Source organism: Vidua chalybeata, chromosome 5 (assembly GCF_026979565.1).
Source record: "Vidua chalybeata isolate OUT-0048 chromosome 5, bVidCha1 merged haplotype, whole genome shotgun sequence".
Classification (NCBI taxonomy): Eukaryota; Metazoa; Chordata; class Aves; order Passeriformes; family Viduidae; genus Vidua; species Vidua chalybeata.
Genome location: NC_071534.1, coordinates 25838702 through 25863470, shown reverse-complemented (window position 1 = coordinate 25863470; position 24769 = coordinate 25838702). Strand labels below are relative to the sequence as shown.

The following is a 24769-nucleotide window of genomic DNA, read 5'->3' as shown; positions in this document are numbered from 1 at the left end:
GAATGGAGGAAGTCAGGAATTGACTCCCAAACCAAAACTGGCGTAAACTGAAGTTAAAAGACAACTCCCAGAGCAGGATCGACCTTGAATATGAATAAAGTTGGGACCATTCCAGACAGGGAGTCTAAAATAGTGATCTTATCTATGAAATAAATAAGGTTTAATTGGAACATAGTGCTTATTTATATAACACCAAGCTCAATGTGCACGTGCCACCTGCCAGGTTACCCAGAGGACATGTCAGGAAGACCTTCGGCCTTCCTCCTAGAAGACCCCCGAAGAGACCAGAAGGCCCCATAGCAACAATGGGAGCATGTGCCATGCAGTAGAGTGACACAGATTTCAAGAATCGAAAATAGGAGATTTATGGGAACTAATGATGACTATGTATCAGCACACAGTATATGTTGTGTTGGGATCCTTTTGCCTTCATACAGGAGGCAGGGTGGGAAGCCCTCCCCGTACCCCGATCGATCAGTTTTTGTTTATGCTTTATCCAAATCACTGCCAAATTTCTTTCCTGTAACTATTGAATTATATCTGATTGTATTATTTCATCTCAATTAAAATGGCTGACCTCAATTAAAACTGCTGCTAAATTTTAAGTTTGTAGTTTATGGAATTGGACATATGGGACCTCATTCATAACAGACTCAATGGCCCATTAACAGAAAATATTTCCCAGAGGGAAGATGGGTCCTGGAAGAGGTAAAGAAAACTGCCCCACCTCTAACAGCTGGCAATAGAATACACACCCCTGGCCACATCTTGCATTTGCAGCCTAAAACAAGGCAGAAATGTAAAAAGGAAAGAAAAACAAACAAACAAACAAATAACAAACAAACAAACAAAACCCCCACCAATAAACCTAAATCAAAAACAAAGACAAAATTATTTGCAGGAAGAAAGAGCTGGCAGACAGACAGCAGGCTCTTATCGCTGCAGATGGACGGCGCTAATCGGAAAGCCGGTGCTGTGGGATGCCTCCACTGATGGCAGCAAGGAGGAAAGAGCGCTTAAAACCACTGCGGCCCTTGCCGGAAGGCTCCCAGCCTCCCCGTACTTCTTCCAGGCTTGGGAGAACACTTGCTCCTAACTATTAAGCTCTGGAAATAGGGAGTGAGAGCCGCGTTTTTGCCGCTGCGGGGTGTTTCCCCGTCCCAGGCCGCTGCAGGAGGCGCTCCCTGAGCGGCCCCGAGGCGATCCAAGGCGGGCCGGGAGCAGGACTACATCTCCCGTCATCCCGCCGGGCGCCGCCGCCATCTCGGCACCGACAGCCGGGCCGGGCCGGGCCGGGCCGGCGTCCCCGCATTCCCGGCTCCCCGCTGCATTCCTCGGGCCCCGCTGCATTCCCCGCTCCCTGCCATGAGCTGGGACGGCGCCGGCGAGGAAGTCCGGCTCCTCCTGGACCTGTGAGTGCCGCCCCGACACGCTCCCGCCTGCCCGCCCTGCGAGGGGCTCAGGGAGGGGGACAGGGCTCGGCAGGCCTGCGGCGGCGGTGGCGGAGCGGCTGCAGCGAGTGTGGGTGCTGGCAGGGTTCGGCAGCGTTCAGGAGCTGCGGGAGAGGTGGCAGGGGTTGTCAGAAGTGCCCCTTCGGGAGGAGTTACAGGGCAGGTGACAGGGAGTGACACGGGTGACGAGGTTTGGCAGGGAGGTAACAGGATGTGATCCTTGACAGATCCGGGTGTGGAGGGACGGCTGAGGATCCCTGGCTTCACCTGGCCCCAGAGAATCCACTGAATGGTGTTTTGCTCTGAGTTTTTCCATGTTGGTACCGAAATTGACTAGAAAACAAATTTTCTAACACAATTTGAACTATTAGAAAGCAGGCATTCTTTATTGCATAGCTGGACGTATCTGGAAGGTTTTTCCTCTAAGTGAGTATATCGTGACACTTGACGAGATGTTTATTCTGTAGTGCTCATACATATTCTTTAAAGCATGCTTCCCGGCTAGTACATAAATACCACTTTCCTAGAACTAATTTGCATACATCCACACTGGCAGTCCTTTTGTGGTCCTAGAGGGTCGGCTAAAGGGGTCTCTGGTGGTCACTAAGTGTCCCCAGTGTTGCAAAGGGTGACTTTGCCTTGAACTTCTCTTACGACGTGTGCTTGCTTCTTGTTACATATTTTTGGCACAAAAGCTACTATATTCCTCATTGTCTGTTTATGCACTGGTTCCAGCTACATTTAGCATCCTGTGTGTCTATTTTTATTATTATTATTTTATTATTTTATGTAATTTGCTAGTTATAAGCTCTATCTTGAAACTCCCAAGGGGAACTGAAAATTTCTATTCTCTGCGTTATCTGTCAATGTCAAAATCCTTTGTGTTCTGGAAGAAGTTAGAAACAGCACAGGAATAAAATATTTCATTTGAAAGATAGAAGAAGAATAGCTAGCAGAGAGTACAGTTAGATTGTTATTCGTACCTTAAAGCACTGAAGATAAGATTATAGTTGCCATGGTGTAGCCAATAAGTGTTTTATAGTTTCCTATAAAGTAGAATTACTGTGAAAACCTTTAGAATTTAAATGATTAATTGTTTAAACTGCAAATCAGTATTGTACTATGAGAATATCAACCAGCTTTTTGAAAAGAACATGATTAACCTTAATAACCATTCAAGCTAAATTTAATATGCTGTAGTAAGAGACAGTTGGCATAGCTCACATTGATTTCCATGTATCTGCGTTGGGTTTGGAGTATTTTCTGCAGATTTGAACTAAGTAGTTGGTTTGGATTTAGAAGCCCCTTTTGAAGCTGCATTAGTGAGACAAGCCCCTGCTTTCTGCTCACCATGTTGCACAGATCCGGTCTGTGAGCAGGTTCACATTTGTGGTCTTCAGAGATGATAATAAATGGTGTGTTTATTATCTTTGATAAGATTTTTTTTTCTTTTTAGAGGTAAACAACTATTCTTAATTTCTCCAGTCAGGTAGAGGAATGTTATATAAACTGTTTAATCTCAAAACAAAGAATGTGGATGGTGTAATCTATATGTACTGAGACAGAGTTTCTCTGTTGATCAGTCAGCTGAGTTCATCTGATTTGTTAAAGAAATATGGATATTGATCTAGTACCAATATCCAACTGTGATGGACAGAGACTCTCTAACAGTTTAAAGTTAGAAAGTGTATGCTTATTGCAACGCTGGGCAGCATGCGGGATAGCTCCCAAATACACACCGCACCTTTCAGGTGATCACAGAGTCCTTTTATCTGTACAAATATTGAATACCCGAAATACAAATACATATTCATAATTTGGTACATCCCATTCCTTGCTTTGTATGCTAATCATTTCAAAAGCTATTAAGCATGCGTAGTTTGTTCCTTGAAATGGGTCGGTGGTCCCTTTCATGGGGAGGGGTCCCAAAATGAGGAAATTTAAGGAAGTCTTCCTCATTAAGGTCCTCATTTTGACCTTTCTACCTTTTCAATGCAAATATTACAAATGAACCTTGGTAGAACTCCCATTCCTTGTCTTCAATTGGTTTTGGAACAGAGGAGGCCCACAATTGTCTTATGTTCCTAAAATCTATTTGTCAGTTTCTATATTCTTCATTATAAACCCAGCCAACTAAACATTGTGTTGACAAGCAATCAATTATTAGTTAGCTACTAACTATTAACTTCATCAAGGCCTACTCATTTATTTTAATTAACTCTAGTAAGGCTTGTCTCTAACTAAAATCTTAGCTCCTCTAAAATTTCTAAATTCCTTAAAGTTTATGTTTCACATCCAGCAGTCAGTGAGGTTCTGTGAAAGCATGGAATTCTTGCACATCTCTGCAGGAATGAGTTAAAGGTGATCCTGGTGTGTGCTTGGGTATATAAGGGTGTCTGCAGGCAAGGCCTGGGTTTAACTGCTCAGGTTCTGCTTGAAATGTCTCCTCCATACAGTATCCTCTGCAGTGACCTGCTAGAGGTGCTTGTCCTACATTGTATGAACTTCAGTGGCTTTTTAAAATGTGCTTCCGTGCTGGAAATCTTGCTTCTTTCCTGCCTTAAATCTGTGCTACCCTTCAGATTTTTACAGCATTAATATTTTGACCTCTTTAAAGTTTTTATTTGGTGTGAATTTGATTTCCTGCAGTTTGGTGGCATCCTGATGCCAGACAAAGTTTTGTTGCAAAACCAGTTGCCTGTAGGTGTGAAATACAAAGTTTGTTTCGTGTCAGGTAAATAAAGGCAACCTGTGTAATTGTAATTGTGAAATGTATGGAACATGGCCATGGGACAGTTATAAAGATGAGTTCTAATAAACAACTTAGGATAGCATGGAAGAAGGCTTTTGAACCAATCTTTTGTTTGCAATTAACTATTTTAAGTCTTAAGCTGTTTTGTAATAATAGTATTTGAATTATAACTTTAGAATGTTGCTTTTTGATAAGAACTTTTTGCTTGTAATTAAGTCTTAAGCTGTTTTGTAATAAGAACCTTTGAATTATAACCTTAGAATGTTGCTTTGTATTAAGGATTTTAAACTGTAGCTTTAGAATGTATAAAGGATTTAAACAGAAGAGGGAAGTGAACCTATCCCAAGTTCCTAACGAAACAGTGAAAATATCCTGGAAAAAGAAGATGGACATCAACTTCGCTGATTAATGATTTCGAAAAGGGAAGCTGGACATCACTATCTTAGATTAATGGTCCTAGAAAATAGAAGCTGGAGCCCACATCTGGAAGCTAGACCCCACCATCTGGGATACTCATCCTGGGATGTACATCCTGGGATACTGAAACCTGGAATAGATGACAATAGAGTATAGAAATTGGAAAGGAACCAAATATCACCATCATAGATTTATGATCCTAAAGTATAGAATTATGACGTCAAAAATTGGAAATAGAAACTGCTGAGAAAAGCTTTTGAATATGTATGAATATGATCAATGAATACCAGCCAGCCCAGCAATCAGTGTGCAGTTGGAGGGGAAAGCCCCCACCACTGTACCCAGCGCTGTCTTTGCTCATAAGTTACCAAATTAATTAATAAATTGAATTGCTGCTTGATATATTGGCTGAGTCAAGCTTCTCATTTCTAACACGGCGACTCCAGAGCTTTGATTATATGCTAAATTTAATTTGGCATTACTCCAGGCTGCTGCTGCCCCCTGCACTCAGCCACTTGTCCTGGCAGTGTTGTTTCTGTGTCCTCAGAGTTTTACTCAAGGGGATTTTCATTCAGATCAGATGCTGAACAGCTCACACTGCAGCTGTGGATTTCAGAGACAGCTTGAGAAATGCACAGAAAAAAATGGTTGAGGGGCTGATTTTTGCCTTCACTTACTTAGGGAACAGTTTCACAGAAGGATCAGCTTGATCCCAAAGGGCAACAGCTGAATGGTAACATGGAACAGCTGAAACTGATAATGTCTGAGGGAACCATAACTAGATGCAGAAGATGACAATTTATGGCTTGATTGTTGTAGTTCTACAATGTAATGCCTCTTTTTGACTATACTGTAACTTTCCTTTATTTCAGATGCCTTCAGTGTTTGACAAAGAATCTTTCCAGATACTCTGCAGATATTAAGTCATTGCCACCCAATATAAAGGATAAACTGATTAAATTAATGAGTAGGCAAGGGCAAATTACTGATGCAAATATCAGTGAGGTAAGAATCCATTCAAAACCATACTGTCTATTTTGGGAGAGTAAAGCAGCCTCTCTTGCACACCTGTCTGTTCCTGAGTGTAGTGTGTTTCAAGATGCTCATGCATAATTTATTTTATATATATGTTATATAAAGGATTTCAGCAGCTTGTTAGAATTCTGTTGGTAAAATTCTATTGACACTAAGCACACAGTCTCCATATAATTTATTTAAATTTTGGTTCCTTGAAATATAATGATGGCAGAGCTAGGAATTGATAGTTCAAATTCTCCCATCCCTTTTTGCACACTGATGTGTCAGTGTTTCAATATGACCCCAGTTAATGACATTTCTTCAGCTGTAAATTCAGGGGCACATCTGTTTTGCTGTTTATTTACTGTTATCTTGTTGAGGCTCAAAGAGAGGTGTGAGAATTGAAGGAAGCTAAAATTTGGCCTTGGTGAAACAGAAAATGAATGACTCCCTGTGCATTCCTGCTTTGACCTGTAACTCAAGAGACAAATATTATCAGTTTCTCAGAGTTGTGATAGTGGAGCCAACACTAGAGGCAGAAGCACTGTGGAAAACATACAAACAAAACAATTTAGCTTTAAATAAAATGATTCTGTGCTTACACAAAGTAAGTGTTTGAGTAAAAATCAAGTTCTTTGGAAAAATTTGACTGGACAAAATCTGGTTTAGGCTAGCTTTTCAGTAAGGAATAATTTCAAAACAACAGATTATATAATTAAAGCCATGTGATTGTGTGTGTATGAATGCATAAAATCCATGAGGCTATTTTTAGTCTGGAAATAAACTAGAGACTTTAATTTACAGACGTTTATGCTGTCTCTTCCTAAAGTCCTCTGTCTTCATTTAGCAGTTCATCAGTGCTTTCTCTTGGAGCCTATTTTCCATGTGACCCTGGGAAATTCTGCTCTGGTTCTTTTTTCATGTGTTTTTCCTTACTCTGTTCCTGCAATTTCCTGCAATTATATCCTTAGTTGTCATCTTTTTTTTTTTTTTTTTTCCTGGGCATATTATAGCTTAGCTTTCTTTGCTAGCAGTTTCCCATTTGTTTTTATTCATGTCCTTCATGTCTTTTCTCTGTTTTTCAGGGTTTTTAAAAAGAATTTTGCTTGAAGTTAAATTTCAGTTGAAATTCTGTTAATCTGAATTTTTGTGTATACTTCTGTTTAATCTCTTACCTCCCTATTCTTGTCCAAATTTGTGTTACCATGCATCTTTCCCCCTTTTACTTTGCTTTTTGCTTGTAGCAACCATCCACATGCATGCCAAACTCCTTCTTCTAAAATCACTATAAACCATAAAGTTTTATAAAGCCATTCAGCATGTGTCCACAGAAATATAAGCCTGTATTTTAAATGTCTTTTTTTGTGTGTGCTGCATCCAGACAACCCTTTGTCTATCTAAAAATCTTATATATTTGCAAAACAGCCAGTTTTCCTTGTATCTTTATTGTACCTTGTTTGAGTGAACAACTGGAGGAATAGGGCTTTAACAAGCCTATCAACGGTGCTGTTATCTTTGCTGGTTTATGGAAATTTACGTTTCTATCCCTGGGAGTTAAGGATGGGAGTGACAAGCTGAAGGGAGTATCTGCCTATTGTTACTAAAATCTAAGGCCTTCCACTGCTTTGGGTCTAACTTTCATAAATGTTCTCTTGGGAAAGATTTCACAAAAATTCCAGTCTGGGTCTTGTGGGAGTGAAAGATCCCATTTAATGAGGATTTGGTACCTCTTCATGGTATGGTGATGAGAGTGCTTGTTTATGAGCAAAAGAGTGTGTGTGGGTGAGAAAAATACTTAAGAGGAAAATACCTTCCAAATATCACTCTTACCTTTTATGCAGGTGGAAGTTTTGATCAAAGTCAGCTTTTTTTTTTTTTTTTTTTTTTTTCACTGCAGATTTCTGACCCCAAAGTTGTGCTAAAAAGTGTGAGGGCATTGTCTTGGGTACACATGTAGCAAGTGAACCACCAAGATTGTGTATCCATAGTTTAAGCAGTAATGTGTTCCTGCTCCATATGTCACAGAAACAGTTCGTGCTGTAGGAGCTGAACTGTTGCACAAATAAACCAGATTTTCTTTAGTCTTTAGTTCCTAGGACTGGTAACCCCACCCTCTATTGCAAACCTCTACCTGGTGTCTAATAGTATAAGTATTTTATATAAAAATGCATGTGCTTGATGGCATAGCAGAGTTTGACTGAAATGGTGGGTTTTTATTACAGGTATTGCACCCTGCTGTGGAGTCTCTGGATCTCCGAGACTGTGATATTTCAGATAATGCATTATTGCAGCTTTATAACTGCAAGCAGCTGAAAAAAATCAACTTAAATTCTTGCAAGGAGAACAGATTTGGAATTACTTCGGAAGGTGTGTTATCTGTGCACAGATAACTGGGATCTTGTTTCTGGCTTATTTTTTTTGTTAGATTGGAATAAATTGCAAAGAATATATCTAGGGTAAATATTGCTTAAAAAAAATCCCCAATGCCACCCCAGTACTAACGAAAAGTCTCTCCAGTGGTGTAAATTTCAGGTCTAGAACACTAATTATCTTAGGAGAGAGCTATCAGGTTACTCTGCTGCTAAATTTCTGCTAAAACCACGCTACGCTCAAGATGTTTTCCATTTTATCTTAATTATTCCTTCCTCAAAACTTGTTCCAGAGCCTTTGGACTCAGCATGGTGGTTATGTTAGAGAATGAATGACTCTTTCAGGTGCTGTTTCTTTGGCAGGAGTCATAGCACTGGCCTTATCCTGTCCCTACCTGCGTGAAGCATCTTTCAAAAGGTGCTGTGATATAACTGACAGTGGAGTTCTGGCTCTTGCACTCAACTGCCAATTCCTACAAATAGTGAACTTGGGCAGCTGCTCAGGCATCATGGATGCATCTCTGCAGGCACTAGGAGAGAACTGCAAATTTCTTCACAGTGTGGACTTCTCATCTACTCAGGTAGCTATGGTGGCAATTGGCCACTTGACTTTTGTTTGGTTTTTTTTTAAGATTGTCTTGATAAAGTTCAAAGGGGATCATTGTAGCTCTACTCTTGACAAGATTTAGGACCATAGTTTATTTCTAATTTCTGCCTCTTAAGGAAAAGTAAGGGTATATTTTTCTTATTAGTGACTGGAAAAATACATGTTTTGGTATTAGAGCATGAATGGTGAACCAAAGATAAACTTTTGTTAGAATCTGCCTTGGGTTTTTTAAAGTATATTTATTTAGTGCAATAATTTTCTTTAAGTTGTAAAATAATCCAAAATATTCCATTTAAAGAAAGTAGAATCTTGGACAGATTATTGCCTGCTTTCAGTTAGGACAAACTGATGTGGGTGATAATCTAGGATGTCAAACAGTACAAGCCCCTAGTAGAAGTAAACATTCCATAATTAAATGATATTTTAGGAGTGATTGTGCTTGTCAGAGTTATATTACAGAGTCAACACTGAAAGAATGACATTTGAAATGTCAGAAATGGCAGAGAAGAGGGTTTAACAACAGTGTTCACCATGAGAAGGGGGAGACAAGCTGCAAAAGCAATCCTGTAACATATTTCATAATTACAGGGAAATAATGAAGCAAGGGAAAGGTTTTTTGCAGTAAGTGTAGCGTTCAATTGACGCTGATGGTGAGTAATTATGTTGAATGTGAGTCCAGTACTGAGCATTCACAATGAAATGTCAGTTCTGGAAGTCATGTAGGAGGTTCTTATTTTAGATGCTATTCTTCTTTTGATTTTTCTAGAAGTAGAGTATCAGAAGAGTCTTAATATTTCGTTTCATAATTTTTATTTATTGCCATTTAACTCTTATTTATCCAGACTTACTTCATTGCTTTTTTTATTTCCTTGCTTCTCTTCCTTTATAGAAAATAGCTGTTTCCCTGTGTGCATTTTAAATTAAGTAAAAGCTTCTTCAGTAACTACATGTTTACACTTTTTTTTTAACTCTTCTGCTATGATTACTTTTTTCCCCAATCCAAATTGGTCTAGGTAGAGCAGAAATGCTTTTTAAACCTATAAATTTAAAGTGCTATGCTCTGACCATATTCTTGTACCCACTGTTAAATGAGACAAGGAAGCTGCAGAAATAGCAGTTACACAGTTGGAAGTATCCTTGCAGAAAGCCAGGCTGGATCAGGTGGCAGGAAGATGAAACAGTAGAATGAAAAAAACCGACCTTGGATAATTTTCTATGCTAGTTTAGCTGGGAAGAAACTACTGTAGTGTTATGTGCATTCACTGACTGCAGGGAGTGAATAAATTAATACAATTTTTGCATCCAAATAGCTGTGTTTGAAAGCATTGAGCTTTAATCCATTGTGTTTTTTTCCTCAGGTAACAGATGATGGCGTTGTAGCACTAGTGAGTGGAACATGCTCAAAGAATTTAAAGGTAACTGAGTTAACCTAATAACAAAGGGATGAACAAAAGAAAATACCTGCATTTTAAAATTATAATTACTATTATCAGCAGCATTACTTCTGAGGGAGGGTTTTTGCTGACTGACTTTCATTTCTGTCCTCTTTCAAGATCCTTGGAGTTCATAAATTGCAAAGATTTTCCAATAAGACAATGTTCTTTTTACTTTTACCCTACGATCTCCAAAGTATATTTTACCAAATCCTAATTTCACTATTCACTAATTTCACTTGATGGTCTTTTTTGTGCATTTCTTCTTATATGTTGCATTTATTGATAGGTAAGGCAATTTAGAGGAGGGGAAAAACAGTTGGTAATAATCTGTTTCCTTATTCTGCTTTTCATCTTTTCCTAGCATGTACAAAAAGCAGTAACTGTACAGCTGTAGAGAAATGTAGAAAAGAGTAGGGTTTAGTCTAATCTTGAAGAAGTTCTTTGATTTCTTTTAGGAACCATGTAGATAAAATAGAAATACCAGAAACTTCAGCAGAGGCTATTTTGGGAAACACCAGTTTGGTTCTGTTTTCCTGGACAACCAATTGGTAGGAGAATGTCATAGGCAAAGTGATGAGACTCAAATCCCATGGAATCTCATTGAAGAGTTTACTCAGATGTCTTGAGTGGTGTGTGTGTGTGTTTGGAAAACACACCTTTGATGTTGGAAAAGATGAAAGTTTGACAAGAAGTTTCCACAGATATGTATGCTTGGCAGAAAGCTCTCTGAATGTAGAACCTGAGAACGGAATAGAGGTGGAAGCAAGTTTTGATGTAGAAGAACAATAGATGTCTAAATTGGAATTGCTGAGCCAGTCGTTACTGGACCACCAAGAAAGCAAAGATTAAGTTGAGCTGGAAGGAGGTTTTATGACTAGAGCAAAGGATATGTTGACCACAAACAAAAAGATATGTTTTTACCAAGCAGAAATAAGTCTTAGGAAAAGCAGAAAGGTGCCATAGGCAAACATGCCTTTGTGGCAAGTAGAAAAAAGGTCTAAGAATTTTCCACTGCAAGAAAACAGAAAAACAACTTTAAACTTAAACTGTAACATACTAACTCATGTGGTTGGATAGTAAAGACCATAATATGGTAATGATAGTAGTTGTGATAGGGTATAGGTAATAGTAAAGGTATTGTGTATGATGCTGATTTGTTGTTATGTATTAAAATGCTCAGCAAAGAAAAATATATAATGTGTTGTAACCAGAACTAAAATGGCTTCAGGCTTGCCTATAAGCTGTAGCTGGCAGCTGTAGGCATAGCTCTGTTACAATAATATCTTCTATACAATAAGCAGCATTTTGAAGAGCTGCCTGGAGTCCCACATCTCTCGTCTCAGGCTCTTACATTTTCATGTTTTTAGTTTAGACTCTTTACAGAAAAGCTGTCTTATTTTTCCTTAGGGTATTTTCCTGCTCTGTACGGGACCACATATGAGGTCAATGCACAGAGGTCATAATTCCTTCTGGTTGGGGATCTCTGAAATGGGTTGGGCAAAGGAAAGCTTTGCCTCTAAAACTCTGGGTGCTCTGACAGGCTGTTGTCATTCCTGTTTTCCTGTCAGGAGATCCACATGGAGCGCTGTGTGAATCTCACGGACATCGCTGTAGAAGCCGTCCTTACTTGTTGTCCCAAGATACACATTTTTCTCTTCCATGGATGCCCACTGATAACAGGTAGGTCTAATTACAAGAAGATAATTACTTGCTGATCATACCTTCTTGCTTTCTGAAAAGCACACTGTACTCCATAAGTAATCCCAAAGAAATAATAACTTATTGGATAAAATAATCATTGTACACTGAGATTTTTAAAGCAAGGTGAGAGTTTTGTTTTGAAATGCAGCAGCAGCCTTCAGAGAGGGGATTTTTTTGTTTGTTTGGAAATTGTATTTTTTCCCCTTCAGCATGCTGATGAAGACCCAAAGATTTCAGAAAAATATTAACATCTTAAACCCCTACTGTATTCCAAAAGTGTGGAACAGTATCCCTTCAAGAAACAGTGGAATGGAATAGGACAGCCTGTGGGTGTTTTAACTTCTGTTGGTTGGTGATGCTTTACAATTAGGTGACTGAAAAAAGAACCAAGATACTACAGATGTATCTGAAATGTGATATTGTGATAGCAAAAGTATAAATGCAGATATAGAATTCCTTTACTGTGTTGTGTGCCTGTTCCAAACACCACCTGTATATTCTGAATGAATAACAAGAAATTCCTTTGTTCTTTTTCAGATCGGTCCCGAGATGCTTTGGAGCAACTCATCATATCAAACAAAATCAAACAACTAACATGGACTGTTTACTGATTATTTATCCTGTACATGTGAGTGTCAAGTTTACAGGTGGGAGAGGTCTTTCAGCAAACAAGCACCTTGGAAGAACTAGCTGGTGACTTTTGTTCCATCAGGTTGCATCCCTCCTGCTTCCCACTGGAGGTCTCCGTTGCCATTCCAGTCCTTGCCTGTGGGCCTGGGCTTCCCCATTGTCTCTCCTTGGAGCCCTGTCTGTCTTCGCATTGATCAAACTTCATTAAGAGTAAAGTTAAACTGTAATTAATATTACAGGGCCGTTGCTCAGGCTTCCCGAAGTGCTGGATTTGGCTGCTACTTAGTATCCTCTATCAATTTAGCTACAAACCCAGTTTAGGTAAATCTGTGTTCTGAGTTTGTATTCTGGGGTGATACTTGCAATTAAAAGTACCCAGCCGAAATGTAACATTGGCATGCAGCAGTGGCTGTGAAGATGGGAGTTGAATCTGACTAAAATCAACAGCCAGAACTGGTGATTGGAGGTGGCATTAACTGTGATACAAATGTACTTTCAGTAGTAACAAAGAATCTCCTTTCACCACATACTTTTGCTAGATCTGGAATAAAAAACATAGGTACCTTTCTTCTATGTTACTGATGCTGCAGGTTGCTGTTCTTACTTACCATCAAATACTTGCTGGATTTTTACACATCCAAAAGTACAGCCTGTGAATGTGTAAACATAAACTTGCTTTGGAATTGTTATGGTGACTTTACAAATTTCAGAGTAGAAGCTGTGACCAAGAACAGGATTTTATATATGGGCAAATATTTAATTTGCCCTGGCTTTTGCCTGTGTTTCTACATGAAAATCCTTTTAGGGAACAAAACACCGGTAGTCATAAACCTATCTGTGAGTGAAATAGGACCAAATGTAGTGTCTGAGGATATACATCTCAGGATGGTGAGTATGTCTTCTGCTATATGTAGTTCATTAAATATTCAGTGGCCCCTAGAGGCTGAAAATATCAATAATTGTATTGTTCAGTTATAGTAGTATTGTAAAATAATTTTTGAACTGTAGAGAGAGTTTATTACATGATGGAGCAGTGCTCTCATCACAATTATAAGTCATGTTCCTTGGCTTTCTTGAACCAGCATAACCTCCAGTCAGAGTCCTATGATTTCTGCATGAAGCTCCTTAATGCCAGCCATTTTAGCTTTATAAGGGCATGGAGCACACAGGGTTCATCCTCTGGATGTGGAGGTAGAAGGCTTTAGCTATGGTTGTCTAACATGGATTTGATGACATATGGAAACCTGAAGAGTTTAGGCAACCATAAGGAATATGTTTACCATTTAACTCTTGTCATAGCCACACCTAAGTGTTGCAGAAATAAACTAGTCTTATATTAATCTCTTTAAAGTTCAGGTCTAATTGCATGGAAGGTATTTTTTGTTGCCAATATTAAAGGATATTATGATGTCTGACTATAATGTTTCTTCTTCTGTTGATTATATGGTTTTTGAAAGTGCAAGTCTATCTAGAAAAGTTGTTCAGGTGTCAGTAAAAGCGTATTTTTCCAAGACCAGCACCTAAAACCCTTACTCTTGTTGCGTGGCTCAGCCCAGTGATGGATGTGTTCCTATGATCTCTGTGAGTGTAACTGCACCAGTACAAACCACTGGTTCGAGAAGGAGTTGATTTTGCTACAGTAGCCACAAGCATCTGACAGCTGTCACTGCAGCAAATCCTTGCACCAGATAGAGACCTAATAACCTAATCTACTAGTTTTTGTGGTGGTTTGTTTTTGTGTTTGTTTGTTTGTTTGTTTTGTTGGTTTTTTGTTTTTGTTTTGTTTTGTTTTTTTTGCTGAGGAGTAGTTCATTGTTATGCCCTGTGGAATCCCTGGGATCAATCAGGGCCCATCGTTCCTTTGAACTCTTGGACAATAAATCTGTGTTGCAATATTTTTGATATTGAATCATATAGCTCTTTAGGCAGCTCTGTGAAACAGTGCTACTGCTAATCTCAGTGGCAAAGATGACTTTTTTCTCCTTGCTAATATAACCTTGGATTTGTCATGTTGAAGGCAAATGCAGCTTATATGTACCCTTAAGTGTGCCTGTAGATTTACCATCTTCCCCTACAGCCTGTTCTCAATGTGTGACTTAGTGGTACATCCTCACCTGGTCCTTAAAAAGCTGTACAACACTGCAGTGAGGTAACACTGTAATTTTAGGTTTAAAAGTTTAATGTAAGTTACTTTAAATCCTTCACTGTTAGAGCTTGAGTCTGCCCTTACTCAGACTTTGTGTTTTGTATTTGCATAACTCTACTGGAATGTTTTTTGGTTCACAGTAATTTTCAACAAATGTTTACAGGCACTGGGTGAAGTGGGAGAAGAACCTCATGGATGTGCTTACTACTTCATATTCTCTATTATTTGGACATTGTTATTGTTGTGAGCCTTGCAGAATATCCACATATTGTTATGAAGATTAAAGTTTAGAAGTTGGCTGTTTGGATAGTTCTGAAAACTTGTTGGATTCTGGAACCATGTACATCTGACTGTACTCCTAAACCTCCTACTTCATGAACACCATGGTTTTCTGAGTGAGTACCACACACTTTTTCACATTTGTAAGCTTTCACCACAGCACCTGGCACCACTGCACGGTAGTCTATGGTGCAGTTATTAGCTCCCCACCACTGCTTGTTCAATAATTGACTGCTAAAGTTGATACTTCCTGTGAGACTGTTCTGAAAACATTGGTTTCTTCTTCAAATCTACAGTTACAGCATCTTACCTGAGGATCAGATTTTTTTTTTTTTTACAATGTTTGGCAGATGAAACTGGTTCTTAGTTGGCACATAAAACTGAGAATGATTCTGGAGTTTGTCCAGCATCTCCTCAGGAGAACAGGAAAATAATTACATCAGACTTGTATTCCCTGGTTTTATTTCGTTACCCTCTGTTTGTCACAGAAGTAAAGACTTCTTCATCCCTCAGCAGCTTCCCAAGGTGACAGATTGCCTGGTTTACCCTTGCAAAGGGTAATGTAGAGAATGTAGATCATTTGACCCTACTCTCAAGGGAATGAAGTTACCCTGTAGCTGGTACTATTTATTCACTTTCCATTTATTAAAGCTTTTACACTGGCTGGCAGTCAAAAAGCAGAGTTTAGATTTGGGTGCAACTCCTACATAATCACTCTGTCAGTTTCAAGGAAGAGGAAATTTTTATTATAGAGGGAAGGGGGGGAGATTCCAATTAGTTACTTTGACATTCAGAAGAGATATTCAGAAAAAGAGCAAGGCACTTCAAGTTGAGCATATTATGAGTTAATAATCTAGTGGAGAATTTTATGGAGGACAGCAATAATTTTCTATATTTAGAAATTTTCCATAAATAAGCTGCAAAAGCCTGTGGAAGCAGTGCAGTAGTCATTCAGCCACAGCCCTCTCCCCACAGCAGTATGCTGGACATCCAAAACATTTCACAGTAATGTCAGCAAGACACAAATACACATGGGAAACATCAAGCATGCAAACTCCTACATGTAAGTTGTCTGTAGATCTGCACTTCAGTGCAGGCCCCTTTGAATACAGTTTGCATGTAGCTTTTACATCAAATTGAGCAAAAACCTCAGTGAGTATGATTGAAATCAGTCCAGTGAAGGTACAACAAGCTGCTTTACTTTAACAGATAATGTTCCTTGTTTAATTCCCATTTTCATGTTATATACCTGCAAAAAGCCAATCAAGTGAGACAAAATCCCATAAAAAGGCAGCTTCAAGAATCATCTAAGCTGTTTGAGGGCTGATAACTCCAGACAGTACTTGATGTTAGCCCACAGTTTTCTTGTCTCGTATACTCAGGCAGTGAATATTCTATAACTTTGTGCAGCTGACTGCGAATGCTGTGGCTTAAAAACTGATGCCTGCCAGGGTCACCAATCAGCACTTCAGTCTGGTGAATCCTGATGCACTTCTGCAGCCAGTGATGCAGACCATCAGCAAGTTGTTCATCATAAAACATATCTCCTAGAACTATGAGGTCCCAGTTGCCAGCCTCTGAATTAATGATGTTTTTAATGGTGATGGGGAAGGGATTCAGGTGGTTCAGTTCACAGTTCAAGATCATTGCCATTCCTGCAACTGAAGAAAAGTCAAAGGAAAATTAAAGTTACATTTTAGGATTCTGCCATTCAGCCCTCTTACATATTTCTGTGACTCATCTTTTAATTTCATCTCTTAAATGTTGTTGTTCATCCTATCTAGGGGGATTCCACAGTTTTTATTATGAGTCAAAATCTAGCATGAAGTGATGAAATTTTAACCTCATTACACCGTGAAACAGGGAAGATTTTTTCCTAGAATGGATACCAGTGGAAACCAATCATGGAATTGAAGAAGAATATAATAACTGCCTTAATCTATGGATATACTTCCTTCCTAACTAATGAGTAATTAAATTATGAATAAACTGTATTCGTAAGTCAATTATGGAAAGACAAAGTCTAGAGGAAAAAGGCAAAATCTAGGCCCTGATATACATGAAAGTACAGGAAAATGCTGTGGTCCTACAGAAAAGCCAACTTGCTCCTTGTGCTTGGAGTTCTCATCCAAACCAGCTGTGGTGGTGTATGGACAACACTTGACAGAAAGTTTGCTGTTTGTTCTAAGGAGCTGTGGAGATATCCCTGGGCCAAGAGAGGCTGGTACAACCCAGCTTCCAGTACTGGCAAAACCCATTCCTCTTTTTAGCATTCTTAGGATTCTCTTTGTAACTTGAATTTTTCCCAAATGGAGCAAAGAAAAGTGTTAAAGGTGTTTTTAAAATTAGTACATATCTTTACACAGAGATGAAAAAAAGCCTTACTAGGGTCAATGTCATTGGCAAGGACTTGGGATGCCCCGCTCATCACAGCAGCTATTGCTGTTGCTCCACATCCACTTCCAAGATCCAGAACTGATCTCCCTTTAACCACATGTGGATTATCTAAAATATACCTGAAAGAAAAAAGCTGTTAAAGCAATGAACAAGGTCATGCAAATTTCTCAGGTTTACATTACACTGCATAAGAGTTTCTTTCCAAACATGCAATGAAGTGTGGTACCTTAACACTATTCCACATGTGCAGCTGCCACAAAACTCCTTATTTGTCTCAGATGATATAAAAAGCAAGAACCATAATTTTTCTCCCTTAGTGTCCTCCTCAACCCATAAACAAAAACAAATTCAGCCACGTAAGCAACATTTTATGTCAATCAGCGCCTTCTCTGACAGGTGAGCTTATCTGTTAAGTAGACACAAACTGGCAAGTAGACACTTCTAGGTAACTAGAATTCATCAGAATGTATGAGAAATACTGAAGCAAGGATTTGTAGAAATTAAAAGCAATCTGACTGAACAAACATGATGTGTTCACAGTGAATATGGTGTCCACCCACCAATCTGAAACACTGCTTATGCAACTGCTTGGAAGAAGAGGAAAGTCTCCTCTTTCTTTTCCTGAGCCATGCAGATAGAGATGCAAATACTTTGAGACTGCTTAGTGTTGTTCCTGAGTAGCAATAAGAAAAAGAATAGAGCTGTGGTGAGCAGAAAGGGGTATCTTCATCTAATTGCTGACACCTGCCAAGAGAAATCCTGAAAAACCTTTAGGCTGGAAGTGGAGAACTGACAGAAGGCAAGTAGCAGTTATTGCTAAATACTATGAATCACATTATAACCATTGCAGAGGGTTCAAAACTTTAACAATTGCCTTGAAATTCAATTTGCTGCAAAGGGGAAAGCCCCAGGTGTCAGGGAGAAGAGCCCTGGAAGAACTGAATTACTGCAAATTGCCATAATTTTACTACCAATTTCCATAACTTCTTGTGAAGTAGAAATAAGAAGGGATTTTACATTTGTGTTATCTTCTGACAGGGAGAGTGATGGCTGACTCTTCACAGAGGGCTAGAGGTAAGCACAGCTCTTACAGGGGGATTCCAGTGCAAATAACTGTAACAGAAATGTTAAGACTGGTGTACGCTGATGATGGATGGAAATGTCTGGGCTTGGAAACAGCAGCAGGAATGGCACCAAGAGGCCTAGTAAGCTTGCCAAGTGCAGAACATTTGTGTTGAGGCTCAGCAGCTCAGATGTTTAACAGCATTCCTTTGAGGCCATCACTCCCCTAAGGACAGGCCCTAGTTTACCACCAGGACCAAGGATCGGTGTGGGATCTCCACAGAAGTGCTTTGTTTCTCCTTTCCAGGGACTCTGCTGGGATTTGCCATGACTTTCCATTGGTAATTTGCGTAGGGCACAATGTGGCCCTAATGCCTTATTTTCAGCTAAGCGGTTACTGAGTTGCTGCTGCTGATTGTGGTGACTCAGGACAGCTGGATGCTGCTGTGTCCCCTGGCACAGTGCACACAGTGTCTCTGCCCTCCTGGGTTAACGAGGAATCTCGAATTACACGAAGAGTAGCTTGAAATAGGAGACTCCTGATGCTGTGGAAACACCAGCTGTGATAGGAGGACAGTTATGGAGGCAACCATATGTTTTTGTGCTCCCTTTTGACTCTTCCAAATGATGCAACTGATTTCTGACATTTCTTAATACATCAAACCAGTGCATAAACAGTAAGACAGTAATGAAATGCCAAATATCTGAGCATGCAAATAATATTATAGCAAAATTAATAGATTAACTAATCTATTTTATATACCCCATGTTTAGGAGCACTCTAGTTCATCTACATGGCATAGTCAACTCATAATTTAACAGTAAGACTCATCTTTTACCTGGTCAAAACTGCCTTCTTATTTATGCTTTCTTGCAGAAAAACAGTAACGCCCCAATTCAGATTCTTCCCTTTCATCTATGTGGGACTCTTGACAGCTTGTTCTCTGCTGTAAAAATTAGTATTTTTTTTTCTGCTGTTTAAGTGAGAGATTTGATTTCACAAAATAAAAGAACTCTAGTTCTTGGGAATCAGGAACATTAAAGACATTTTGACAGTCAGTGGCCAAAATCAAAATGTGGCTTCTGATGTGACTAAAAGCTGCAAAAAGTCACAATAATAAGGCTGCTGAATCCTAGATCAGGAGAGTTATTCAGGCTAACCAGCACTCCAAGTGCATCAGCATTAAACTGTTTTTTTCAACAGACCAGAGGCACATCCACACTCCTGTTTGTCTCACACGTTGTGACAAAACTCTTGTTTAGAGTGATAGAATTAAACACCTCACTAGGTTTTGATAACAAGTGCATAGCCCTTCTATGGACCCAAATTCAGCCCTGTTGTCAGCACATGCATGGCCACTGATTATAACAAATTTCTATTTAAAAGACACAAATTATTTTACACAGCAGGTGCTGGAACTCACTGCCAGCCAGCAGAGATTGGGACACTCCAGTATAAGCAGAGAGGAGGATGGATAATGCACCCATAAAAGGCAAACACACATCAGTAGGAATTGCTACAGAGCCAGGTCTGGCCTACTGGATGTATCAGCTGTGGTGAATTTTGCTGCATACCTGGAGAGGGCTTGGCCACCTGGCCAGTAAATTGCCCAGAAAGGGTCCCCATAAGGCCACAGGTCAGGTTTTTCTCTCCAGAACCTGCAGCGAGGGGTGAGGAGGCGCAGCCGGATCTCTGGTGTGAGGTGCCCGCTGTTGGTGACCTCAGTGTTCTCCTCCAAAAACGCTCTCACCTCGGGGTCCAGAGACTTGCCTGTGCTCCAGTGGCAGCAGCGCTTCCAGCACAGAGAGGGGCCTCCCCTCCTACTTCTCCACACCTTGGCAAGGGTGTTCTGCCTGCCCAAGAGGAGGAACCACTTCCAGCCACGGAAGGCCATGCTTCCTCAAGGACACCAACTTTCCTCAGGAGAGCTCAGAGCACAGCTTATCTGAAGCAAGTGATGAGGCACAAAGCTTGAAACGAACTCACAGGACGTTGTTTTTCATAGTGATGAATGGCAAGTCCTGAAAGGAGAAAAGTGCTATCTAAGTGATGTTCAGTGAATTCAAAGCTTTGCATCAACAGGGACTTTAAGAAGAGGAGATCCCTGTGCTCTTGTGCCTTGCCCCTGCCCAGTCTTAAGGCTGAAAGAAGTGGTATTCAAGGAAGAAGCTATTAAGAGACCCATTCAGAAGAGTACTCTGAACTTACCCAGTGAGAAACGACCTGTTAGTGGGACAGCCGATAGAGCTAAAAATTGAATGTGCAACCTTTTAACATCTCTCTCCCTCTGCCTTGAAGATATACACACAGCAATCTACTCCCATTTAGGGTTCTTCCACTGAATCTTCAGAGTTTGCAGGAAGACTCTGGCATTGCAGGGCCTGTGGACATAGCAGTGGTTATCAGTAGGTTGCTTGAAGAGACAGCATTAATTACCTGTTTTATAATGGTGATGAATCTTTATACAAAAACATTTTTTTAAAGGCAAGCAATTAAAAATTTTCCTCTCTCTCCCTAAGATTTATCAATCTGCGAGCTCCAAAACTGACAAAAATTTAAAAAAACCCCAAAACTGATCTTAACCAGAGTAGTCCAAATTCATCGCATTTCAGCCTGTATTTTAAAGGATTGGTTAGTCTCATTGTGCAATAGTCTCATGTGGATGCTCTCAGTTGTAGAAGAAAACAGACCTCCATCCCTGTAGCCCACTCTGAGACACTATATAAACATGCTACAAGCTGTCTGAAGAGAGAAACTGAATCCAATACATTTAAATTAAGTTTTTAAAAGGTGATACATTCGGACTGGATGGCCTTGTCACACCACTCAAGGTGTGTAGTACACTTCACACAAACAATGAAGGAGAATGAAGGATTGGTATGTCAGAATTTAGATTCATTTAAGAATCAAAAGCATGGAGAGTGGAGAGCCACAGTACTACACTGAGAGGCAAAGGAAGAGCCTCTCAGCACTTTATAACCAAACTTTCCTCACCTGCCTTCTCTTGCAGACCCTGGGCCTTTCCTATGCTGATCCTGCAAGTACACTCAGCAAGAAGTGGCCTGAAAGGAGAGGAAATGTTTTCCAGCCTCCCTGCTTAGATCTCCTTCACCATCCATTAGTATTTCCGTATCCTTTTTCCTTCTTCACCTTGCTCTCTAATTTCTTTTCAATAACTCAGACTTCCTTGCTTCAGGGCACAGCTTTTGAACCTCCCCTGAAACTGACGACCAGAGAAGCATTTCAGGCCTGTGCTTCCACAACAGCAAGACTGCAAGTACAAACAAACAAGAAACTGAACTCGTTGTTTTGTAATTGCTTTCTTTCTTCTGCAGTGGTTTCCACAAACCAGCAGAATAATGCATGAAGAAAAACAACTTTCATCCCAGCCCCGACAGCTTTTCACAACAGAAGAATCATGGACAACTTCAAGCTGTGCAGGTTGTCCTTAAAATTAGACAAAGGGACAACAGGAAGAATATGCCAGTGAAAGAGTCTTAACACTTTGTATTTAATTAGATCAGTTTTTCTTTATTTGTCTGTATCTTTAGAAAAAAAGTAATACATGTGTTATGTGTAATAAGCATCATTCGCACCTATAAAGTGATATATGGATAGGAGTTTTTATATGATTAAATATAGACACAAAGCAAGCGAGCCAGGGCAAGGGGTGGGGGGCTGTCTCATGTATGTCGAAACCATAGTAGACAAGGCTTCATTTACAAGTTAATACAAGTGGCTCGCTCGGAGATGGGCCGTTTCTTGAGATTATCTAGGAACGGACAAGCGATGATCGTCCCGACAACTACCCGAGATTGGAATCGCTGGAATCTCCGGGGGATGCATCTCAATGTCGGGTTCCCGTAACTTCATAATCGATGTACACCGCTTCCCGGACCTCGGATTCTTCAACCCAGCGCAGAGAAAAGGGACTTTATGAATATGTGGGACTTTGAATGGAATGAAAAGGCTGATCACCGAAATCCCGGTCTCAAGCAAAATAAACTGTATAAAAACTGCTCGAGCAGAACGGATGATGTGAAGCATAGGATACCCTCTGCTAGAGTGGTTGAACCTGTGTCTCACCCAGCGCCAATCCCGGGCTCGGCACTGTCCTTTTCTTTGTGGCTGGCTCAGATAGAATTTGATCTTTATAATAAAAATTATTTTTTCTTTTTTAATTCGGCTGGGTCAATTTTTACCTATAACAGGTGTTTAGTGGTATTTTTGTTGTGTGCTGGCCTCTGCTTTAAGTATTAGCTTTAGTTTCATCACTTAGTAACTAAAACGTTAAGCTGTGAAATTCACACTCTGCTATTTAGTCTGATATTCCCACTAAATCTTTGTTTAAATCATTGGCTAAAGGCTTTATGTTTCTATTACAAATAAATACACACGATCAAACATTTTGCATTTTTCCACACTGGAGAATGCCATTCAGCAGAGTCCATGTAATTAATGAATGCAATTAGCAAATGCCTTCCTTCTTGAAGGCAGAGCTCTATAATCCTCATCTGCCTAAGGGAAGCATGATGTTAACTGCAATCAATTGGAGAGATAAATCTTGTCAGCAAATGCTGTATGCTGGCTTTTCTCCACGAATTGCTGCAAATTAGCAGGGCTGAGATCCTGTAGCGTTTATTTTGCATGGCCTGTCACGATGGTTACTCTCCTGAAATTAATCGTCAGTACCTGCCAAGAGCTCAGTGCTCAAGATGCCAAACTGAGCTTAAATGCTTAGTGAGGGAAGGCATCAGGATGGACATCCCCGTGTTTGACACTCGTGGCCCATCCATCTTACAGGGAATAAAATGAGGATGGATATCCCTGTGCTTGACACTGCTGGCCTGTCCATCTTACAGGGAATAAAATCAGGATGGATAGCAGGATGGATATCCCTGTGCTTGACACTCCTGGCCCGTCCATCTTACACGGAATGAAATCAGGGTGGATATCCCTGCATTTGACACTACGGGCCTGCCCGTCTTACTATAAATCAGTGGGTGAGTAGAACTTGGACCAGAAGACAAAACGTAGCAAAACACATAAGAAAAACCTCACTTCCCCCAAAAAAACCCGAAACCCTAAACCAAACCCCAATTTCTATGAAATTTAAGCTTTGGGGTTTTTTTTGTTTTGTTTTGTTTTGGTTTTTTTTTTTTTTTTTTGGTTTTTTTTTTGTTTTTTAAGGCACCAAGAGCCGTCCAAAGCCCAACCACCCCGCCAGCCCTACCCACGCCCGCTCGGCGAGGGAGACAAACACCGCCCGCGCCGCGGGCCGAGCGGCCGGGGCCGCCCCGCCGCCATCGCCGCTCGGCTCGCCCGGCAAAGCGGCCGCAGGCCTCGGCAGCACGGGCAGCTCCCGGCCGGGGCAAGGGGACAGCCGGGCCCGCTGCCCGGCCCGGCCGGAGCGCCCGGCGCGCACGTACCTGCTGCTGCCGCCGCCGCTGTGCCGGGGCCGGGCCGGGCCGCGCTCCCGCCGCCCGCCCGCCCTTAAAGCGGCAGCGCCGGAGCCGCCGGCACCGCCGCCGCGGCCTCCGCTGGAGCCCGGGCCGCTTCTCTTTCCCGTCCTGCAGCGCCTGCCCCGCTCCGAGTCCGGACCCCTGCTCGCTGCCGTGGGCTTGCTCCGCTCCTAATGCGTTTGAAAGGCTTTTCTGAAAGGCGTGCGCCAATGCGAACTAGCCCTGTGTTTAAAAACGTTGATAAAAATCCACGCGGGAAATGTAGCGATAACACACGTCCCAGCTGAACGGCAGGGAAAATGAGGGGGGTTTTCCCCTTCGCACATCAGATCAAGGGCGCTATCAATCCGGTGTGGGCCAGGGAAGCTCTCCAGTCTCTCGGAGACAGCAGCAGCTACCGCAGGCAGCGGCCGCCGAGAGAGCGCCCGATGCCGGCTCTGCCCCTCGGGCAAGCGGGACCTCTGCCCGCTCCTCTGCTGCTCCCGTCCCGCCTGCTCCGTCCGTCCTGTTCGTATTTCTGCTGCTCGAAAGATCCCTTTGCTTCTCTCCCCAGACCCTCTCCGGTGTGGACAGGAGAGAGGGGGCTTCTCGTGTTGTTGCTGTCCCTCAGGAGGGCACAGCTCAGTGGCAGGTAAGACACACCTACACCTACAAACGCTGGTGTTTCCTCCGAGACCTCGAAGTGGCCACATTTTCACGTGGCAGTGACTGGGACACATTGGCGTGGGACAAGGAACCAAACCCACCTGCATCCCCTCCAATTCCCCAGTTTCTGAGGTTCACAGAGATCTTCCCTAATGGGCTCACCTCTCTCTGAGACCCCTGAGACTCCTCAGCAGCTCCCACCTCATCTCTGCTCCATCTCCAGTCCCATCTGCTGGGATTTAAGGAATACGAGCAGCTTCTAAAGGTTCTCTACCTTCCCGGTGGGACAAAGTGTACCAAATTTCTCGCGCTGCATTTTTGAAAGGCTCTTGTACATTGCCCGAGGTGATAATTCTGCAACTCTTGGGGTACCAGGGGTTTAAACCGGCCGATTCCT

At 41.2% G+C, this 24769-nt stretch overlaps 2 protein-coding genes and 1 long non-coding RNA gene across 8 annotated transcripts; 1 reads left to right on the top strand and 2 right to left on the bottom strand.

The window, feature by feature from the left end:
* Window positions 1-1235: 1235 nt before the first annotated feature.
* AMN1 (antagonist of mitotic exit network 1 homolog) lies at window positions 1236-22444 on the top strand. 5 transcript variants are annotated; one of them, XR_008430817.1, is made up of 8 exons: window positions 1236-1412; window positions 5493-5625; window positions 7860-8004; window positions 8370-8587; window positions 9972-10028; window positions 11618-11729; window positions 12288-14921; window positions 21276-22444. XR_008430817.1 is itself a non-coding variant. In XM_053942080.1 (8 exons), exons 1-7 carry the CDS (start codon window positions 1366-1368, stop codon window positions 12359-12361), a joined length of 786 nt encoding a protein of 261 aa, XP_053798055.1. In that variant the 5' UTR covers window positions 1236-1365; the 3' UTR covers window positions 12362-12378; window positions 14690-14831. The 5 variants fall into 5 exon arrangements, 4 of the variants coding, with proteins under 4 accessions (XP_053798055.1, XP_053798054.1, XP_053798056.1 ...); XM_053942080.1 differs by lacking the exon at window positions 21276-22444 and having other exon boundaries at window positions 12288-12378; window positions 14690-14831; XM_053942079.1 differs by lacking the exon at window positions 21276-22444 and having other exon boundaries at window positions 12288-12378; window positions 12463-14831.
* On the bottom strand, window positions 15432-20202 carry ETFBKMT (electron transfer flavoprotein subunit beta lysine methyltransferase). Its single transcript, XM_053942078.1, has 3 exons — window positions 19840-20202; window positions 17191-17321; window positions 15432-16466 (listed from the first exon to the last, which is right to left on the bottom strand). Exons 1-3 carry the CDS (start codon window positions 20157-20159, stop codon window positions 16102-16104), a joined length of 816 nt encoding a protein of 271 aa, XP_053798053.1. The 5' UTR covers window positions 20160-20202; the 3' UTR covers window positions 15432-16101.
* Window positions 20200-24171, bottom strand: LOC128787725 (uncharacterized). 2 transcript variants are annotated; one of them, XR_008430818.1, is made up of 3 exons: window positions 23695-24171; window positions 20474-20646; window positions 20200-20286 (listed from the first exon to the last, which is right to left on the bottom strand). It is a non-coding gene; the product is annotated as an uncharacterized LOC128787725 (long non-coding RNA). The 2 variants fall into 2 exon arrangements; XR_008430819.1 differs by lacking the exon at window positions 23695-24171 and adding an exon at window positions 21260-21344.
* Window positions 24172-24769: the final 598 nt, after the last annotated feature.